This window comes from Ipomoea triloba, chromosome 6 (genome assembly GCF_003576645.1).
Source record: "Ipomoea triloba cultivar NCNSP0323 chromosome 6, ASM357664v1".
In the NCBI taxonomy this organism is placed as follows: Eukaryota; Viridiplantae; Streptophyta; class Magnoliopsida; order Solanales; family Convolvulaceae; genus Ipomoea; species Ipomoea triloba.
Window position 1 is genome coordinate 22,092,431 of NC_044921.1, and position 15,649 is coordinate 22,108,079.

Consider the following 15,649-nt stretch of genomic DNA (forward strand, 5'->3'; position numbering starts at 1 on the left):
TTTTTTTTTTTTTTTTTTTTTTTTTTTTTTTTGTTTTCTAATTTTAGTTTATTTTAAATTTAGGCTGTGTGTATATATACATCGGTTTTGATGTGAGAAATTGTAACTTGCAGGCAATTGAAGGAAATTGTGTAGCAAATAGCAATGGAACTCCAGAGTGTACTGATGTTGGTTTTGTGCTTGTTGAGCTATGGATATTCAAACGACTTGGTGCTGAACTTGCACCACAGGTATGGCGGGCTTGAGAGCGCCAACCTGAGCGATTTGAGGGCCCACGACCTGCGCCGTCACGGCAGAATGCTTGGCCCCGTCGACTTCCCTATAGGTGGAACTAGAACATTCACTGGCGTTGGGTTAGTCCTCTCTGGATTTCTGTGTTTGTGTATGTTCAAATGCTGAGTGCTTGTTGAACTGTTGAAAATAAAAAAAGAATGTGAAAGTTGCAAACATTACTTATTTTTCTGTTGATTTTGCATTGCACTTAGGGAATAATGGAAGGGAAAACTCTGTAGTTATGTTGGCTTATTGTTTATATGCAATACATTGTTAACAGCTCAATCCTTTGTAATTCATGATCTAAGGTATATATTTTTCACTTCTGTGTCTCAGCCCAAATTTTAACTTTTTTTCATGGGTTTGCATTTGGAGCAATCACTATTCCAGTATTCCTCACTTAACTTTTGGATTACTCATGTGGCCTCTCTACTTTGTGCTTCATTTCTAGTTAATTCCAAGTGCAGAGAAAGACTTGTATTTTGGAATTTGCAATAGCATTTGTGTGATTATTTGGGTTTCCTGTTTAAATTATTGCAGACTCCACTATACCACGCTTATGATTGGGACTCCTCCAAAGGCCTATAATGTCTTTGTTGATACCGGGAGTGACATACTATGGGTGCATTGTGCTGGTTGTGACAGCTGTCCGAAAGCGAGCAGCCTAGGGGTGCATCTCTTATTCTGTATTACATTTATATACTTTTTATTGCTCATTATTCTGTATTTTTAACCCCTCAATAAATGTTTTGTCTTGTGTTTTAACTTTTAACAGATAGATTTGGTGCAGTATGATATAAAGGCCTCTTCTACCGCATATTGGGTTAATTGTCACCAAGATTTTTGTTATACATTGCACACTAAAGCATACAAAGCTTGTGGTGCTAATATGCACTGTGCATTTGAGATTTCTTATGGGGAAGGAAGCAGAACAGCTGGACCATATGTTCATGATTATGTTCATATTGATCAAGTGACTGGAAATCTTCAAACTGCATCTGTTGACGGGACGGTTGTGTTTGGGTAAGTATGCAGCACAATTGATTTTATTGAGTTTGTTCTTTCCAACTTAAATACATATTGTGTTTGTGACATGTGATGGAATTGTTTCCTGGATGAAAAACACACACAGTAAAAGATGTTGTTTGGTTCATAGCTAGTGATGACTTATTCTTCTAAGTGCCTAATAGCTTCACAAAATTTCAAAATGGTTTCTCCAAATCCACCGAAAAGGGGGGGAGAGAGAGGGAAATCATTGAACTTCCATTTTGTAGTTGAGAATTAAGGTTTTTAGTTTTCTTGCTTATTATAATTCCTGAGCCATTTTATCTGTTGCATGAGTTGCATCTTATGAAGTAAAATGCAATAGTGGCACACACACATATTGCAATTGAGACGGAGTTCAAGTTGAGTAATTTTTAAGCTCATTGAGGGTATATATATACTCATTGCAAAATCTGGTTTTGAATTTATAGCTTTGTTTTACTTCAAAAGGAAAGGAAATATAAATGTATCTATTCGTCCATTTTTGCTAAGGGAATAGTAAATCAATTTCCCAATCTGTTTCAATGAATGAGTTTTAGAAATTGGTGTACAATCTTCTCTGTCTCTTCGTTCTTCTGACATCCTTAGGTTTGCCTTCATGGTTTTTGAACTTTTTCATCCAAACCCTTCTCTCTCTATCAAAGCTTACATCTATACATATATATAAACACTTGTAAAACAGGCAAGAAAGTAATTGAACATAATCCATCTTCATGCCAAAAAGTTGGGTTCCTTGAGGGATGCTGGTGGATTTGTTGAGTAGATAAAGGAGGCGTAAATAAGGATAAAATTGGACTCTGGAAATTAAAATCATATTTGCAAACTATTTTATTGAATGTCACATTACATTAATGTGAAATGAAGTTGTGTGCATAATTTCACTTTTATATATCTTACAATCAGATTTGGCAACTATTTTATATAAAGTACCATTACATTAATGAAAAATTATGTTGAGTGCATACTTTCAATTTTCTAGGTCTTGTTGTATGCTCCATCTTGCTGCGTGCCTTCATTTTTACAATTACATTTTGTGTTAGATTTTATAAATACTGTTTCAATAAACATCTATTAAAAATATAATATTTTATAAATTTCCTCCAAAACATATACAATTCCTCAAGATGTTCCAAAGTTATATACATTAAATTGACTCTCCGCTAGCAAACACTAGGAAAACATGTATGCTGTTTGCCAGTTAGTATAATAAAAAAAACATCACAGTTTAACTTCTTCAAGGCATGGAGGAAAAAAAAAATCATCTTTTCCCCTCTTTTAATTGCTGAAATACTAAAGAAATTGAAAAATAATACTACGTAATAGAACTTTGGATTGTATGAGGTGCTACATAAATGTGATAGTCAACTTATGCTAATTGGTTGAAAACCATTTAACTTGACTTTAAAGATATAGGTTCTCATATTAGGATTAGTTGAAGCATTGAGCACTGCTTGTGTCTAAAAAAATGTTATTTACCAACTTGGATGTTAGTGTTTTTGTTTGATGCATACTGCAAATATGTGCATTCAGGTATGAAATCTTCATTCAGCCAAATATGGTTTGATTCAGTTACATTCTCTTGGTTATGATCAATGCTGTAAAACTTGCTAGGTGCCCATCAGGTGGTGGATGGACACCAAGATGCCCAAGTAAAAAAAACAGTTATATATATATATATATATATATATATATATATATATATTCTGAACCCTTAAGCTTGTAAAAATAGTGGACTTAGCATTTTTAACATGTTATTGAAAGGTAGCCAGTTAAAATTTGCTTACATGGCATCTAAGGCTGGTGTGACATTCTTATTCAATTCTTTTTTTTTTTTTTTTAAACAAAACAAAATCTTCTGGAAAAGCTGACTAGCTTCTCCGTCAAATTGGACAAAGAAGCTGGCCATGGCTTCTGTGTCTAGACTCCAGATCAGACCAGCCAACTTCTTCAATGCCATGGCAGTTATTTAATTTTTTCTTTTAAAAGTAATTTTGAAGAAGATGATGAGTTGGCTTCTTATGTGGATACTAAATAGGATAAATATATGAGGTAGCATCTATGCAGCGGGTAACTTGATGTTAACATCAGTCAAATTGCACCGTTTTATAAGTTTAAAAGTTCAATTGGAACTTTTTTTAGTTCAAGGGCTTAATTGCATTTTGGTATATAGTTCATAGTTGCAAGGCTTTGACCCTCTTTTTTTTGCCTTTATTTAAAATTTTTAACAGTTTTTTTTTCCTCATTTTCAATTGAAAATTAGTTTGAGGGCCTAATTGCATTTTGGTATATAGTTCATAGTTGGAGGCTATTTGACCCTTTTCTTGCCTTCATTTAAAATTTTAACAATTTTAGTTTTATTTTCAAAGCATAGCCTTCCATAGCAGTATAGAATTATAGACTATAGCACCACACGATGAATTATTGAATTTAATCAATTTATTGGCAAGTTTAATAACAATCAATAATTAATACGTAGTTATAATATTAGAGCATCCCCAATAGGGGTTTTTATGCTGGTTTTTGCAGAGCTAAGATCTGGTTGTATGGTTTTTAACTAATGTGAGCATTTTTTTTTTCTCCTGCAAAAACCAAGGTCTTTGCCGTAGAAGGAAAACAAAAAAAGGAAAAAGAAAAAAAAAAAAAAAAAAAAAAAGGCAAGGGAGCGCATTGTGCGCCCGCTGGGGCAATTCAGAGTGGCCGCCAGCTGGTGGCCACTCAGAAATTTTGACTGTCGCATCTTTTTCTTTAAAAAAAATAAATTGTCATAAAACTTTTCCTTTCTTTTTCTCTTCCCTTTTTCTCTCTCTTCTACTTGGCTTCCTAAAAACCAACAAAAAACCTTGACAATTGGGGATGCTCTTAAATACACTTTATAAAACCTAAACTCCTAATGTGCATTGTGCAAAAGCCAAAAGGAAAATGGAAAAACCTTAGACCAACACAGGAGGAACATCGAAGTGCCGCGGCTTCCTTCTAAGTGGCGATGGCGAGCTGCAGCGATGGGTGTCATCGTGTTTCAATGGCGTCATTGCGTCTCGATCCATCGAATGGCTGTGACGGTTGGCCAGAGAAAGGTGAAGGGCTGCGATTGGGCTATGGCGTCACCGATAGTTTGACTCAGATTCTTAGGTTTCTCCGTTTCTGCTCGATCTGGTGATTTGGACACTTAATGTTTTATTTGCTGCTTTGCGATGTTTGCCCAATCGATTTTAGATTTTATTTGCTGCTTTGCGATGTTTGCCCAATCGATTTTAGATTTGTTTTGCTTAAAACTTCATTGTTTTGAGCAAAACAAACCTAAAACACACACGATCTGGTGATTTGGACACTTAAACAAACCTAAAACACACACGATCTGGTGATTTGGACACTTAATATTTTATTTGCTGCTTTGCGATGTTTGCCCAATCGATTTTAGATTTTATTTGCTGCTTTGCGATGTTTGCCCAATCGATTTTAGATTTGTTTTGCTTAAAACTTCATTGTTTTGAGCAAAACAAACCTAAAACACACACGATCTGGTGATTTGGACACTTAAACAAACCTAAAACACACACGATCTGGTGATTTGGAAGCTTAATATTTTATTTGCTGCTTTGCGATGTTTGCCCAATCGATTTTAGATTTGTTTTGCTCAAAACTTCATTGTTTTGAGCAAAACAAACCTAAAACACACACGATCTGGTGATTTGGAAGCTTAATATTTTATTTGCTGCTTTGCAATGTTTGCCCAATCGATTTTAGATTTGTTTTGCTTAAACCTACATTGGTTTTGAGCAAAACAAACCTAAAACACACACACAACCAAGTAGGCGCCTGGGCCAAGTTTTGCAACACTGGTTATGATTTCTGCTAGCTTTCCAATGGAAAACAAATTAAAATTATTTTTCCAGCATTAGCTTCTTTGTATTATTATAAAAATATTATATATATATATATATATATATATATATATATATATTAAATGCATAATTGCTCACCTTAGCACTTCCATTTTCTCTCTTTATTGACCAGGGGCTTAGTGAAGAAAATTGTTTGGTCATCATCTTGAAATTTGAATTTCTGTTGAGGATTTCCAGTTTGCTTTATCTTTTGCATAAACACGGGGCTTTGCCTTATAAATACATCGGCACATTTATTGTTTACATGTTTTTCTATATCTTTCCTTGTGCTTCTGATGTAGAATTGTAGATTGCTTTGATTTCATTCCCTAATAATCGTATGTAATGCATTTGAATATGTTTCTTTTGTCCAAGGTAGGTGTTCATCTGAAGTATCTGGAATGCTAAGCACAGATAGTGAATCTTCTGATGGGATAATTGGTTTTGGACAAGCAAATTCCTCCTTTATTTCACAGCTAACAGCACAGGGAAAGGTGAAAAAGATATTTTCACATTGTTTGAATCGCAATGGAGGTGGCATACTTGCTATGGGACAAGTAGTTCAGCCTAAAGTAAATTCAACACCACTCGAACCATATCGGTATTGTTTTCTCTCCTGTCTTTTGTCATGGATTAAGGTGTTGCCCTGTTTTTTTATATGGTCCTCCACATCATTGATTCATTGAACTAGAACATCTGTAGCACTTGAGATAGCACCCATGTTTAAACTACTTGCTTCCAGGTTCACCACTTCTCAATTAGACTTCATTTTGTACTTTTTGTCTTTCAGTCTTAATTTTATATTGTTGTTTAGGAAATTCTTTTGCTATAGTTGTGTATTTTTTTATGCACAGTATGATCCTTCAACTTCGAAAGTTTCTTCTATATTTGCATTGGGTTTATGCAGAGTCTTATTGTTTGTTAATTTCTTAGGCGACATTATACTGTTATTTTGAAGTCGATTGAAGTTGGCGGTGCTGCTCTAGACATTCAAATGTATGGTGGCGTAGAGACTATAATTGACAGTGGCTCAACATTCGCCTATATTAGTGGTTGGATCTATGATCCTCTCGTGGACAAGGTGCACAACATATTTTGTAAATTGTTTATTGGTTTGGAATCTTTTTTAGAGATTCACAGATGCAGATTTTCTTTATCGATTTATGATGCCTTTATTTATGTGTTTTTGTTGCTCCAGATGCTGGAAAAGCAACCTGGACTTAAAACTCATTTTTATAATGGGTTCAAATGCTTTGACTACCATGGAAAGTAAGATTCCTCTCTTTATTTGGCTCTGTTTAGCTCCAACTTCCATTCTACAGAAGTTGGATATATAATTGAATTGTCCAAATTTATATTAGCCTTGGTTGCATATAGGTCTTTAAGCCCAATTTAATATAGTGTCCAAAATAAGCACTTGTATTGCACATTTCTTAATCCTTTGTTGCAAATAAGCCTTTGAGCCCAATCTTATATAGCGGTTACAATCTTGATCTCCTACCATTGTGGGACATCATAGTAAGCACAAATCAATACATCATTGTATTTGATAGTCTTGGAGGGACCTTTTTTCACATCACTTTTCCATTGGCTTTGCAGTGTTGATGAAGGATTCCCAGCTGTAACCCTTAATTTTATGGGTTCTCTGAATTTAACTCTGTATCCTCATGATTACCTTATCTCATTTCAAGTAAGTAATCTGAACTTCTGATCTAGATGAGTATCTGTAATTCCAGTTGTGATTTCATTTCAAACTTTCCCGTTTGTGTAAAGCAATTCTTACTTCAACTATTTGAAATGTTAACAATTTTTTTTTTTTTTACTAATTAAAATTTTTGTTTTTTGATTGGTTTAATTTTCACAGCATGGTGTACAATGCATTGGTTTGGAGTCTAAGAGCATGACATTGTTAGGAGGTATGGCTATTATTCTCTTTGTTGAAGCGTGTGGATAAAAATATATCATGCAACTCTTATAATGTTAATCATAGTAGAAATACTTCAGCTCTCCTTTGGTCCTTGAGATCGTAACATGGTTCCCATGCTTTTCCCTTCATCATCCTGCCGTGTATGGACTAGCTTCCAAACTAGTATGCTTGAGTTTCGCAGAGTGAACTATATAACTTTGCTTTTGTGCTTCAAGGATCATTTTGAAGATTTTTGTTTCGGAAACTCTCTTTTCAAAAGAAGTGATAATGAACCTTAAACTGATTTATCGATCTTTAACTTTGCATTTGAACACCTTCCACCCGAGTTTGTGCACTATATCTATCATATCCCCTTCCCCTATCATCCTGTAAAATTAAGTTCAAATTACGTAAAATGCAGGTTGTCATAGTCATGCCTAAAACTAATGAAATCGTGATGAAACCAGTTGTGTGGATAGTGTACTGACATAAGCTTCATGTTTTTATCGGCTACAGATATTGCGCTCTCTAACAAGTTATTCGTGTATGATCTCGAAAGCCAAACCCTCGGGTGGACGGAACATGATTGTGAGTGGAGTTTATAGGCTGTCTTCTTTTTATTCAATATATGCATCTACTTTCTTTCTTTCATTTAAATTTCTGAGTTTTATGTGAAAATTATAAGTTTGTTCAAGTATAAAAGTTGTGTGAATTTCAGGCTCTTCCAGCATCAAGGTAAAAGATGAAGGCACGGGCAATGTGTACACTTTGGGTGCCCATCATAGGTCGTCATCATCCGATTTGAGAACAAGAAAAAGTATTATTTTTATATTCTTTTTCATAATTTACATTTTTGTATGTAATATGTTGACGATATAAGACGACAAAAGTTGTCATTATAGATGTATATAGTGAATGTCATGATAACATATTTAATAAAATGCAATGTTTTATTTATTTATTTATTATTATTATTATCTCATCCGTGCAATCTGCAACAACAATTACAGAACTTCAACCTCATCTTATTATGTGCTAAAAATAGATTCTAATCTTTGACAGTTTTTCAATCTCATCTTATTTGCTAAAAATAGTTTCAAATATGATCTTTGACAAAATTTCAATCTCATCTTATAATTATGTGCTAAAAATAGATTATAATCTTTGAAAAAATTTCAATCTCATCTTATGTGCCAAAAATAGCTTCTAACCTTTGACTATATTTTTCACAAAGTAAACAAGTATATGTTGGAGTGGTTTAATCTGAAAAATGAATTAGGAAAAACAAAGACGATGGATAAGTATATACCCCTGTACAAGATGCATGTATGATTTACCTCTCATGTATAATTTGTAAGTTATTACACAATAATTTTATTCTTTGACGATGGTGAATTAGTTTAATCAAATATACTTGAATCAATCAAATGTCAGGGAGTAAAACGTAAGGAGTTCAGCATATATATACGGAGTAATATATTGTGTATGGCTTGGGAAGTAATCAGTTGCTTAGTACTCCGACATGGTCAAACTCTCGTTAAGTTTTTCCAACGTATAGTAGATGGTCATGCAGATCGAAGAGCCATGAAGGAATGAGCATCACATGATCGGCAATTAATTTAAGCGTGCAACAACTAACCGTGTAATCTCTGTGTGTATCTCGATCGAAATGGCTTCCGTCATCGCTTTCCTCCCTCATCACCAATTTCCTTCTTCGCTTACTTTGTCACCGATTACCTTCTTCAAACCGCTCTCGATCAGGTTCATTCTGAGACAAAAATCTAGCTAGGGTTTGTGCAATTAATATATATATACATCCGTTTTGATGCTGGAATGAAATTGCAGAGAATTGAAGAAAATTGTAGCAATGAAGCTCCGATCCAGACTGTATGTACTTACTGCTGATGGTTAATTTTGTGCTTAGCTTGTTGAATTGAGCTCAACTTGGTGCTGATCTTAAAATCAGACTGCTAAGCACAGCTGCGCTGCGTTGCGCTGTTGAATCTTCTGATGGAATAATTGGTTTTGGACAAGCAAATTCCTCCTTTATTTCACACCTAACACCACATTATGGAAAGGTAAAAAATAAAAATAAAAATTCACATTGCTTGAATCGCAAGGGAGGTGGCATGATAACATATTTAATAAAATGCAATATTTGATAAGCTTCTTTCTATCTTCTATTTTTGTTTATTTTCATTTGATATATTATTATTATTACTAGTATTTTATTCACGATAATGATAGCAATGAAATGAAACTTCTTGTGGCCATGTGTTTAACGTGCAGCATAAGTGCAGTAAGCGTGGGAGCTCAATCTTGAACAAGATGAGAGTTCATAATTTATGTTGTCATGGTTACTAGCATTTCAAAAATAAAAATAAAAAATAGATAGTACATTTTAACTTCTTTACTAGCTAGTTTATACTCACATTTTTCTTTTAGGTGTGTTTGATAACCCGAAAAATGATTTTCGAAAATCACTTTTCGGGCTTTCGGTGTTTGGCAATGTCCTAAAAATGCAGTCAACGGAAATTATTTTCCATTAGCCAAGGAAAAGAAGTTAATTTTTCTGGAAAACAACTTCCGGAAGTCATTTTACAGAAATGACTTCCGTGCGAGGACGGCCAAAATGGCCATCCCTCTCTCGTTCCGGCGGATTGGTTTCCGCCAGAACTGCTATGGTTTCGGCCGGAACGACTTTTTTTTCCTCTTTCTTTTATAATAAAAATTATTATTTTATATTTTATATATTTTAAATAAAATAATAAAAATATATAATTATACAATTTTACTCATTTTTCAAAAAATGTACCAAACATACAAATACAGTTTTTCAAAATGCAACCAAACACAAAAAAATGAAATTGTTTTCTAGAAAATGACTCATTTTTCAGAAATCATTTTCCTACTTTTTAAACACACATGACAAGTCTAGCTAGCTAATTAGCACAAATAATTTAAGAAATTCAAACCTACTCACAAAGGTGTTGAATTGCCTGAAATGTTCTGAATTAAATATATACGCTTAACATAATTGAGAGCAACAAAGATATTTTTTTAAAAAAATTTATCATCGAATAACGTAACTCTTACGTGGGTTACATGTATAGAGTGAATGCCATGATAACATATTTAATAAAATGCAATGTTTGATATGGTTCATTCTATATATCTTCCAATTCTATTTATTTTCATTTGAGATTATTATTATTACTAGTATTTTATTCATTCATTTATGATAATCATGGATATGAATATGAAGTTTCAAGTAGCCGTGTGTTTAATGTGCAACATAAGTGCAATAAGTGTGGGAGAAAATGATCCATGGTTTATACCGTCATAACTGAACTACTAGCATTTCAGAAACATAATACGTATGATTTAATTTCTACATATCCAAATATTTTTTCAACGTATGACAAACCTTTTTTTTTATTATTATTATTTTCCCAACTCTATCCATAAGCATATTTTAAAAACACAATTTCTCATTAGCCTAACCACGCATCCACAAAGTGTACATGTGGGTGACTATGATACTTCATCCAATTTTAGCTTGGAAACAACAAATGCTTTGTATTCTTCTTCATAATCTACATTTTTTTTAAAGAAAAAGAGCCCAACAAAAACCCTTTCCTCCTTAGTTGTTTTCTTCACCTCTTTGCTTCTCTTTGATTTTGTCTCTTTTTTTTGTATGAATTTACAAGTTCATTTGTTGTGTGTATATCTACATTTTGATTTTGATTTTGATGTGTGAATTTGCATGGGAGAAAAAAAAAATGGTGTAGATGAATATGAGATTACATGTGGCAATAATATTGATGATGCTCTAGGTAGGTTTTAAGAATGCAAGTAATTTTGTGTTTAATGTGCAACAGTCTACATAGTTTTGTTCCTTGAACACATGCTTAAGAGCTTATCTTCCACCGCCATGCACAATAGATTCCTATATGCTGAAGAGTTATCTTCCACGGCCATTGCAGAACTAACACACATGTACTAACCAAATAGTACACTTTTCGGATATTTATTGCGATTTCCCTCGTCATTCAAAAAAATAAATTTAAAAAAAAAAATCCACCAATATTACAACACAAGAAACAGATCAATCACATTAAAGAATCAAAGCAAATGGCAAGTAGGATTTTACAAAATATTCCAATTCTACCCACGCTAGAGAGAGAGAAGGATCCTCACACTAATACAGCTGGGAACACATCTCATAAAAAGAAAAAAAAAAAAAAAAAAAAGAAAGATTTTGTGCAGAACAAACCTAAAGTGAAGACCAGTCTTTCCCCTGTTCTTTGTTGCTTTCGGTCCCGAGGGCATTTTCGTCATTTCCAAGTGCGTCGGAACCATTCATTTCTGCTGGAGTAGTAGATGCATCCACCTTCCCATTGTTAACTTCATTCTCTCCCACTGAGAAAGCTTTAAGAAAGAGGCAGACCACTGCACAATCATCTGTTCTGGAAGTAGGGTATTTGGTATTCCAGCCTCTAACAGCTGCTTCAACGAGTGTTTTTGCCGCGGATGAACGTGTAGGGGCTGAAGCCACAATCTTCACGACCTCTTCGTTACAGAGCACGTCCCATATCTGCAATTCTCGTGATCCCATTAGTGAGTGTAATGCATAGCAGTAAAGGGAAAAGAAAAACAGAAACGAAAAAGGATCAATAATGCAAGTAATGCAAGTAATGCAAGAATCTTTAATTTCGAGTTTCAATACCCCGTCTGTTGCCAAGACGATAAATTCATCTTTCTCCGTTAGGCGTCTATACGAAACTTCTGGCACAGATATGACACCAAAACTCTTGAGGCAAAAATCTCCAAGAGCACGCGACATGGCAAGACCGGGGAAGTTGGTTTTCGGTAGCCACACTCTTGCAACCTCGGGTTCCTCGCGAAGAGCAAATACACGCCCTTTACACTTACGAATCCTCTCTGCTTCCACTGTCAGATCAAATAGGTAAAGATTCTAAGTACTTAAGTAGTTACTTTTGAAAGGGATATAGGTATGATTCTGTTGTTAGACCATTATTTGGTTAGCTGAGACTCTGAGAGTGAGAATTTAATCAATGGCATTGAGCAAAATACAGAACAATTCTTATTCTTTAAAGTGCCATAGTTATCGGGCCAATCCATAATCATAAGTTTTACCAAGCATGACCACAACCATTAATGACCTTAAACATTCTAGAAAAGAATATGTCAATCTCTAACTACATACAGGCAACAACACACACACACACACATATATATACCTGGAAGATTAGGTTTGAGATCCACAGTCAATTGTACAGCAGTAAGAGAATTATCTTCATTATCTCTTGTACCCAGTACAGCTCTAGAATCTCCAACATTCGCAATTACAAGATTCTGGCCCTGGAAAAGTAATAGTCACAAATTGTTTTCTCAAGCATAATAAGATAGAAAAAAACAAATAAAAAAATTTTGTGACGAGGGAAACCCGCAGCCATTATCCGAATGTGCGCCCTGGGTAAACCCCGCCTTCTGACCATAGCCAGCAAAGGACCACAAAGAGGTAAACCAGACTAGATCGCTCATAGCTGACCAGCTCAAACCAAGAAGGCCAATAGGCCCTGGGAGTCGAACTCTGGTTTTGTGGTTACAAAGCCAACAGTCTGACTAACTTGGTTGGGGTTGCCATAACCTCAAATTATTTTGTTTGACAAGGTACCTGTTTCAAAAGAGTGACAGCTGTTGTCCCACTGTAGTTGCTATTGATATTGGTGTATGTTTTCAGCTCCCTATCCATGACCTTGAAAGCTTTCAAAAATGATTCCTTCACTGTCTGGAAGATATCTGGGTATTTTTCGATTTCTTCGACACCAATGGATGCCCTTGGCTCCTCATCCGCATAAATAAAAGGAGCATCCTCGGAGTTTATGCCACTTGTATTTACACTGGTCCCTCTAAGAAGGACATCCTCAGTTTTAACTCTAACTTCCCAGTGTGCACTTAATTTCAAGGGCAGATCATCTCTCACTCTTTTTGCGACCATATGACCATGGGAACCATGACCATCGAAAACACCACAGAAAACTGTGTCTCTTCTTGAACCGAAATTCTGGAAGTTTAACGGTATAAAGAATCTCAATGAACTGCTCTTTTCACAGGAAAACTGCACTAAATTCACAATAGAAATAGAAAGCATACAGAACAGAAAACAGGATGATTATATGCCAATTGAGATGTGTTTGGCCAAAATGTCAGAGTTGCAGTTCATTAAATTGTAAGCACATCAAGGAATGGACAACTGGGAGGAAGAAAGAGAGTCATCAATCATCCAAATTATAACCGTAATTGAGTCCCAATATCAGAAAATAGTACAAATACAATAGAAAGAATACGAAGAGGTCTTTCTAAGCTGAACCTTGGTTATACATGAGGTAAAAACAAGGACAGACCGTTTCTCAAATTAGGCTAATAGTTCAAAAGTAAACTGGAAAGGATTATGAATTAAAAACTTTACAACTGCAATGGACAATTTAATGAAGCAACTGAAAATTATTTTAATCCTATGAAGGCAAAGAAATTGCATGCAATTAGTACAAATTGTTAGTTAATTTGCCTCCTAACAGATATAATCCTGTAACAGGCAAACAGTATAAGTATCATTAACATACATACCATGTAGAGTTGATCATAAACTAAAGATGGCAGCAGTGATAGTCACTGGTACCCACACAACTAAGAAGATGATTCCAAGTAATGCACTAATAAACCTGATATGATAGACAAAGATGTATTTAGAACCCGCACCCACTACCTAAGGGTGTGTACCAAGTAAACCTGCCTTGTGACCCTAGCCAACAAAGGACCACAATGAGGTAAACCAGCCTAAGTTGCCCATAGCTGACGGGCTCAAACCAAGGAGGCCAACATACTGCTTTATTTTATACTATGCACAAACTACAATATCTAAAGAATAACTATAGTGATCTACAATTTTCCTATTGTTTTATATCTCAACCAGCCACAAAGAGCAGAAAATTTGATGTTCATGAAACATCATAACCAATAACAGTGTAAAGCACAACAAGGTGTAAATGCAAGAATTTCACCTCCCAAACAATCATAGCATCTTGATTGGGCCCTTTCTTGCCTTGCTGAGTGAAGAGCGAAGCCACCTCACTGGAGCCATTTAGGTATAAGCGCCCGGGAATCCTATGCAACCGCTCTTTCTTCCTATAGTCAAAGGGAGAGTTCTGGGACCCTGGGCTCTGCTCAGAGCTCCTCCTCTTCCTAATCCCAAAGGCAGACATGGGAGAACTAGGTCTAGGGGTCCTGCTTTCCAAAGACAAGCAGGACCCCAATTGGAGGGCCCTAAGTATATCCAATAAGCACTCCAGAACAGGAACACAATAGCACCACTTGTTTTCTGTGTTGGGATCCGTCACGCCCTTCTTAATAACACCCTTACAAAGTTCTCACAACCTAGCCCCCAACCCTCTACCTGATCCACATAATTCACCCTCCCATACACTGGCAAAATCCAATGATCCAATCCACTTCAACTTCAAAAGCAATCTAATCCAATCCAATCCACTTCAACTTCAAAAGCAATCTAATCCAATCCCCTCAAATCATTTTAGCTTCAAAAAGCAATGAACTTTCCAAGAAAATAAACAGGAAACATCAACTCAATCCTATATTTAATCACTAAAACAACTATATGACAATGATATGAACATAATACTTATAACCAACAAGAACAAAGTCACCCACTGGCTTTTTGTCCTTATTCTGCTCTTTTCCCGAAATGATCACACGACCGGAGAAAGCTAAAGTGGGAGAGAGCATACAGAACAGATCTATAAAGCAGTGCTTTCTGAAAATTTCTTTAATAGTATCAATCTAATCAGTACATTTATCTCTCCCTCCCTCAAACTAAGAATTCAAGACATGAAATATCGAACCCTTGAGACCGCCATCATCGATGAAATACCCTTTCTCCGATCGAATCCAATCAATGCTAAACAAATAAGTAATGCCCAGAGTTGACAAAGAATGGGGGAAACCGAGTATTGATGACAACGTGAGAGGATAGTATTGAGATCGCAACAACCAAAAAAAGAAAGAAAAAGACGCCGATTATGCTTCTAATATGGAGCCGATTATATATATAGACATGATTAAGGTTGTGGGGTTCCCGGTGGAAACATTATTACTACTAAGGTTATGAAATTTTATTGACTTGGCTTAGATTGTAGCATAATTCAAATAAGGAATATAAGAGCATCCTGAATAGTGAGTTTTGTGAGATTTTTGAGGAAATTTGGAATGAAGCGAAAGAGAGAGAAAAATAAAGAATCTTCCTAGTATGCATGAAACTATAGGCGTGCTAGAAGCACCTAATCAAGGACATATATACTTGTTGGGCACGTAAATTGTCTTTTTTTTTTTTTTTCGTGTCAAATCTCTTTTTTTTTCTTTTTCTTTTTATTCACTATCTTAGTTGGCACCTCAAAACTCAAAAAAAAAAAAAAAAAAAAAAAAAAAAAAAAAAAAAAAAAAAAAA

The 15,649-nt window shown here is 35.0% G+C and overlaps 2 protein-coding genes and 1 long non-coding RNA gene across 3 annotated transcripts in view; 1 reads left to right on the forward strand and 2 right to left on the reverse strand.

Annotated features, from left to right (window-relative positions):
• Nucleotides 1–8,072, forward strand: part of LOC116022034 (aspartic proteinase-like protein 2) — a 9,274-nt gene extending 1,202 nt beyond the window's left edge. The window contains exons 2-11 of the mRNA XM_031262579.1: nt 114–353; nt 814–943; nt 1,049–1,296; nt 5,578–5,799; nt 6,132–6,279; nt 6,397–6,467; nt 6,798–6,888; nt 7,063–7,114; nt 7,621–7,692; nt 7,823–8,072. Coding sequence (XP_031118439.1) covers nt 145–353; nt 814–943; nt 1,049–1,296; nt 5,578–5,799; nt 6,132–6,279; nt 6,397–6,467; nt 6,798–6,888; nt 7,063–7,114; nt 7,621–7,692; nt 7,823–7,983 — 1,404 coding nt within the window. The 5' untranslated portion in view covers nt 114–144 and the 3' untranslated portion in view covers nt 7,984–8,072. The remainder of the gene's footprint in view (nt 1–113; nt 354–813; nt 944–1,048; nt 1,297–5,577; nt 5,800–6,131; nt 6,280–6,396; nt 6,468–6,797; nt 6,889–7,062; nt 7,115–7,620; nt 7,693–7,822) is intronic.
• Nucleotides 8,073–8,517: 445 nt separating this feature from the next.
• On the reverse strand, nt 8,518–9,114 carry LOC116023797. The gene is made up of 2 exons (XR_004099424.1): nt 9,004–9,114; nt 8,518–8,872 (listed from the first exon to the last, which is right to left on the reverse strand). It is a non-coding gene; the product is annotated as an uncharacterized LOC116023797 (long non-coding RNA).
• Nucleotides 9,115–11,152: 2,038 nt separating this feature from the next.
• LOC116022376 (probable protein phosphatase 2C 33) lies at nt 11,153–15,231 on the reverse strand. The gene is made up of 5 exons (XM_031263084.1): nt 14,193–15,231; nt 12,806–13,195; nt 12,369–12,489; nt 11,834–12,057; nt 11,153–11,701 (listed from the first exon to the last, which is right to left on the reverse strand). The coding sequence occupies exons 1-5, from the start codon at nt 14,391–14,393 to the stop codon at nt 11,381–11,383; spliced, it is 1,257 nt and encodes a 418-aa protein (XP_031118944.1). The 5' UTR covers nt 14,394–15,231; the 3' UTR covers nt 11,153–11,380.
• Between the last annotated feature and the right edge of the window lie 418 nt (nt 15,232–15,649).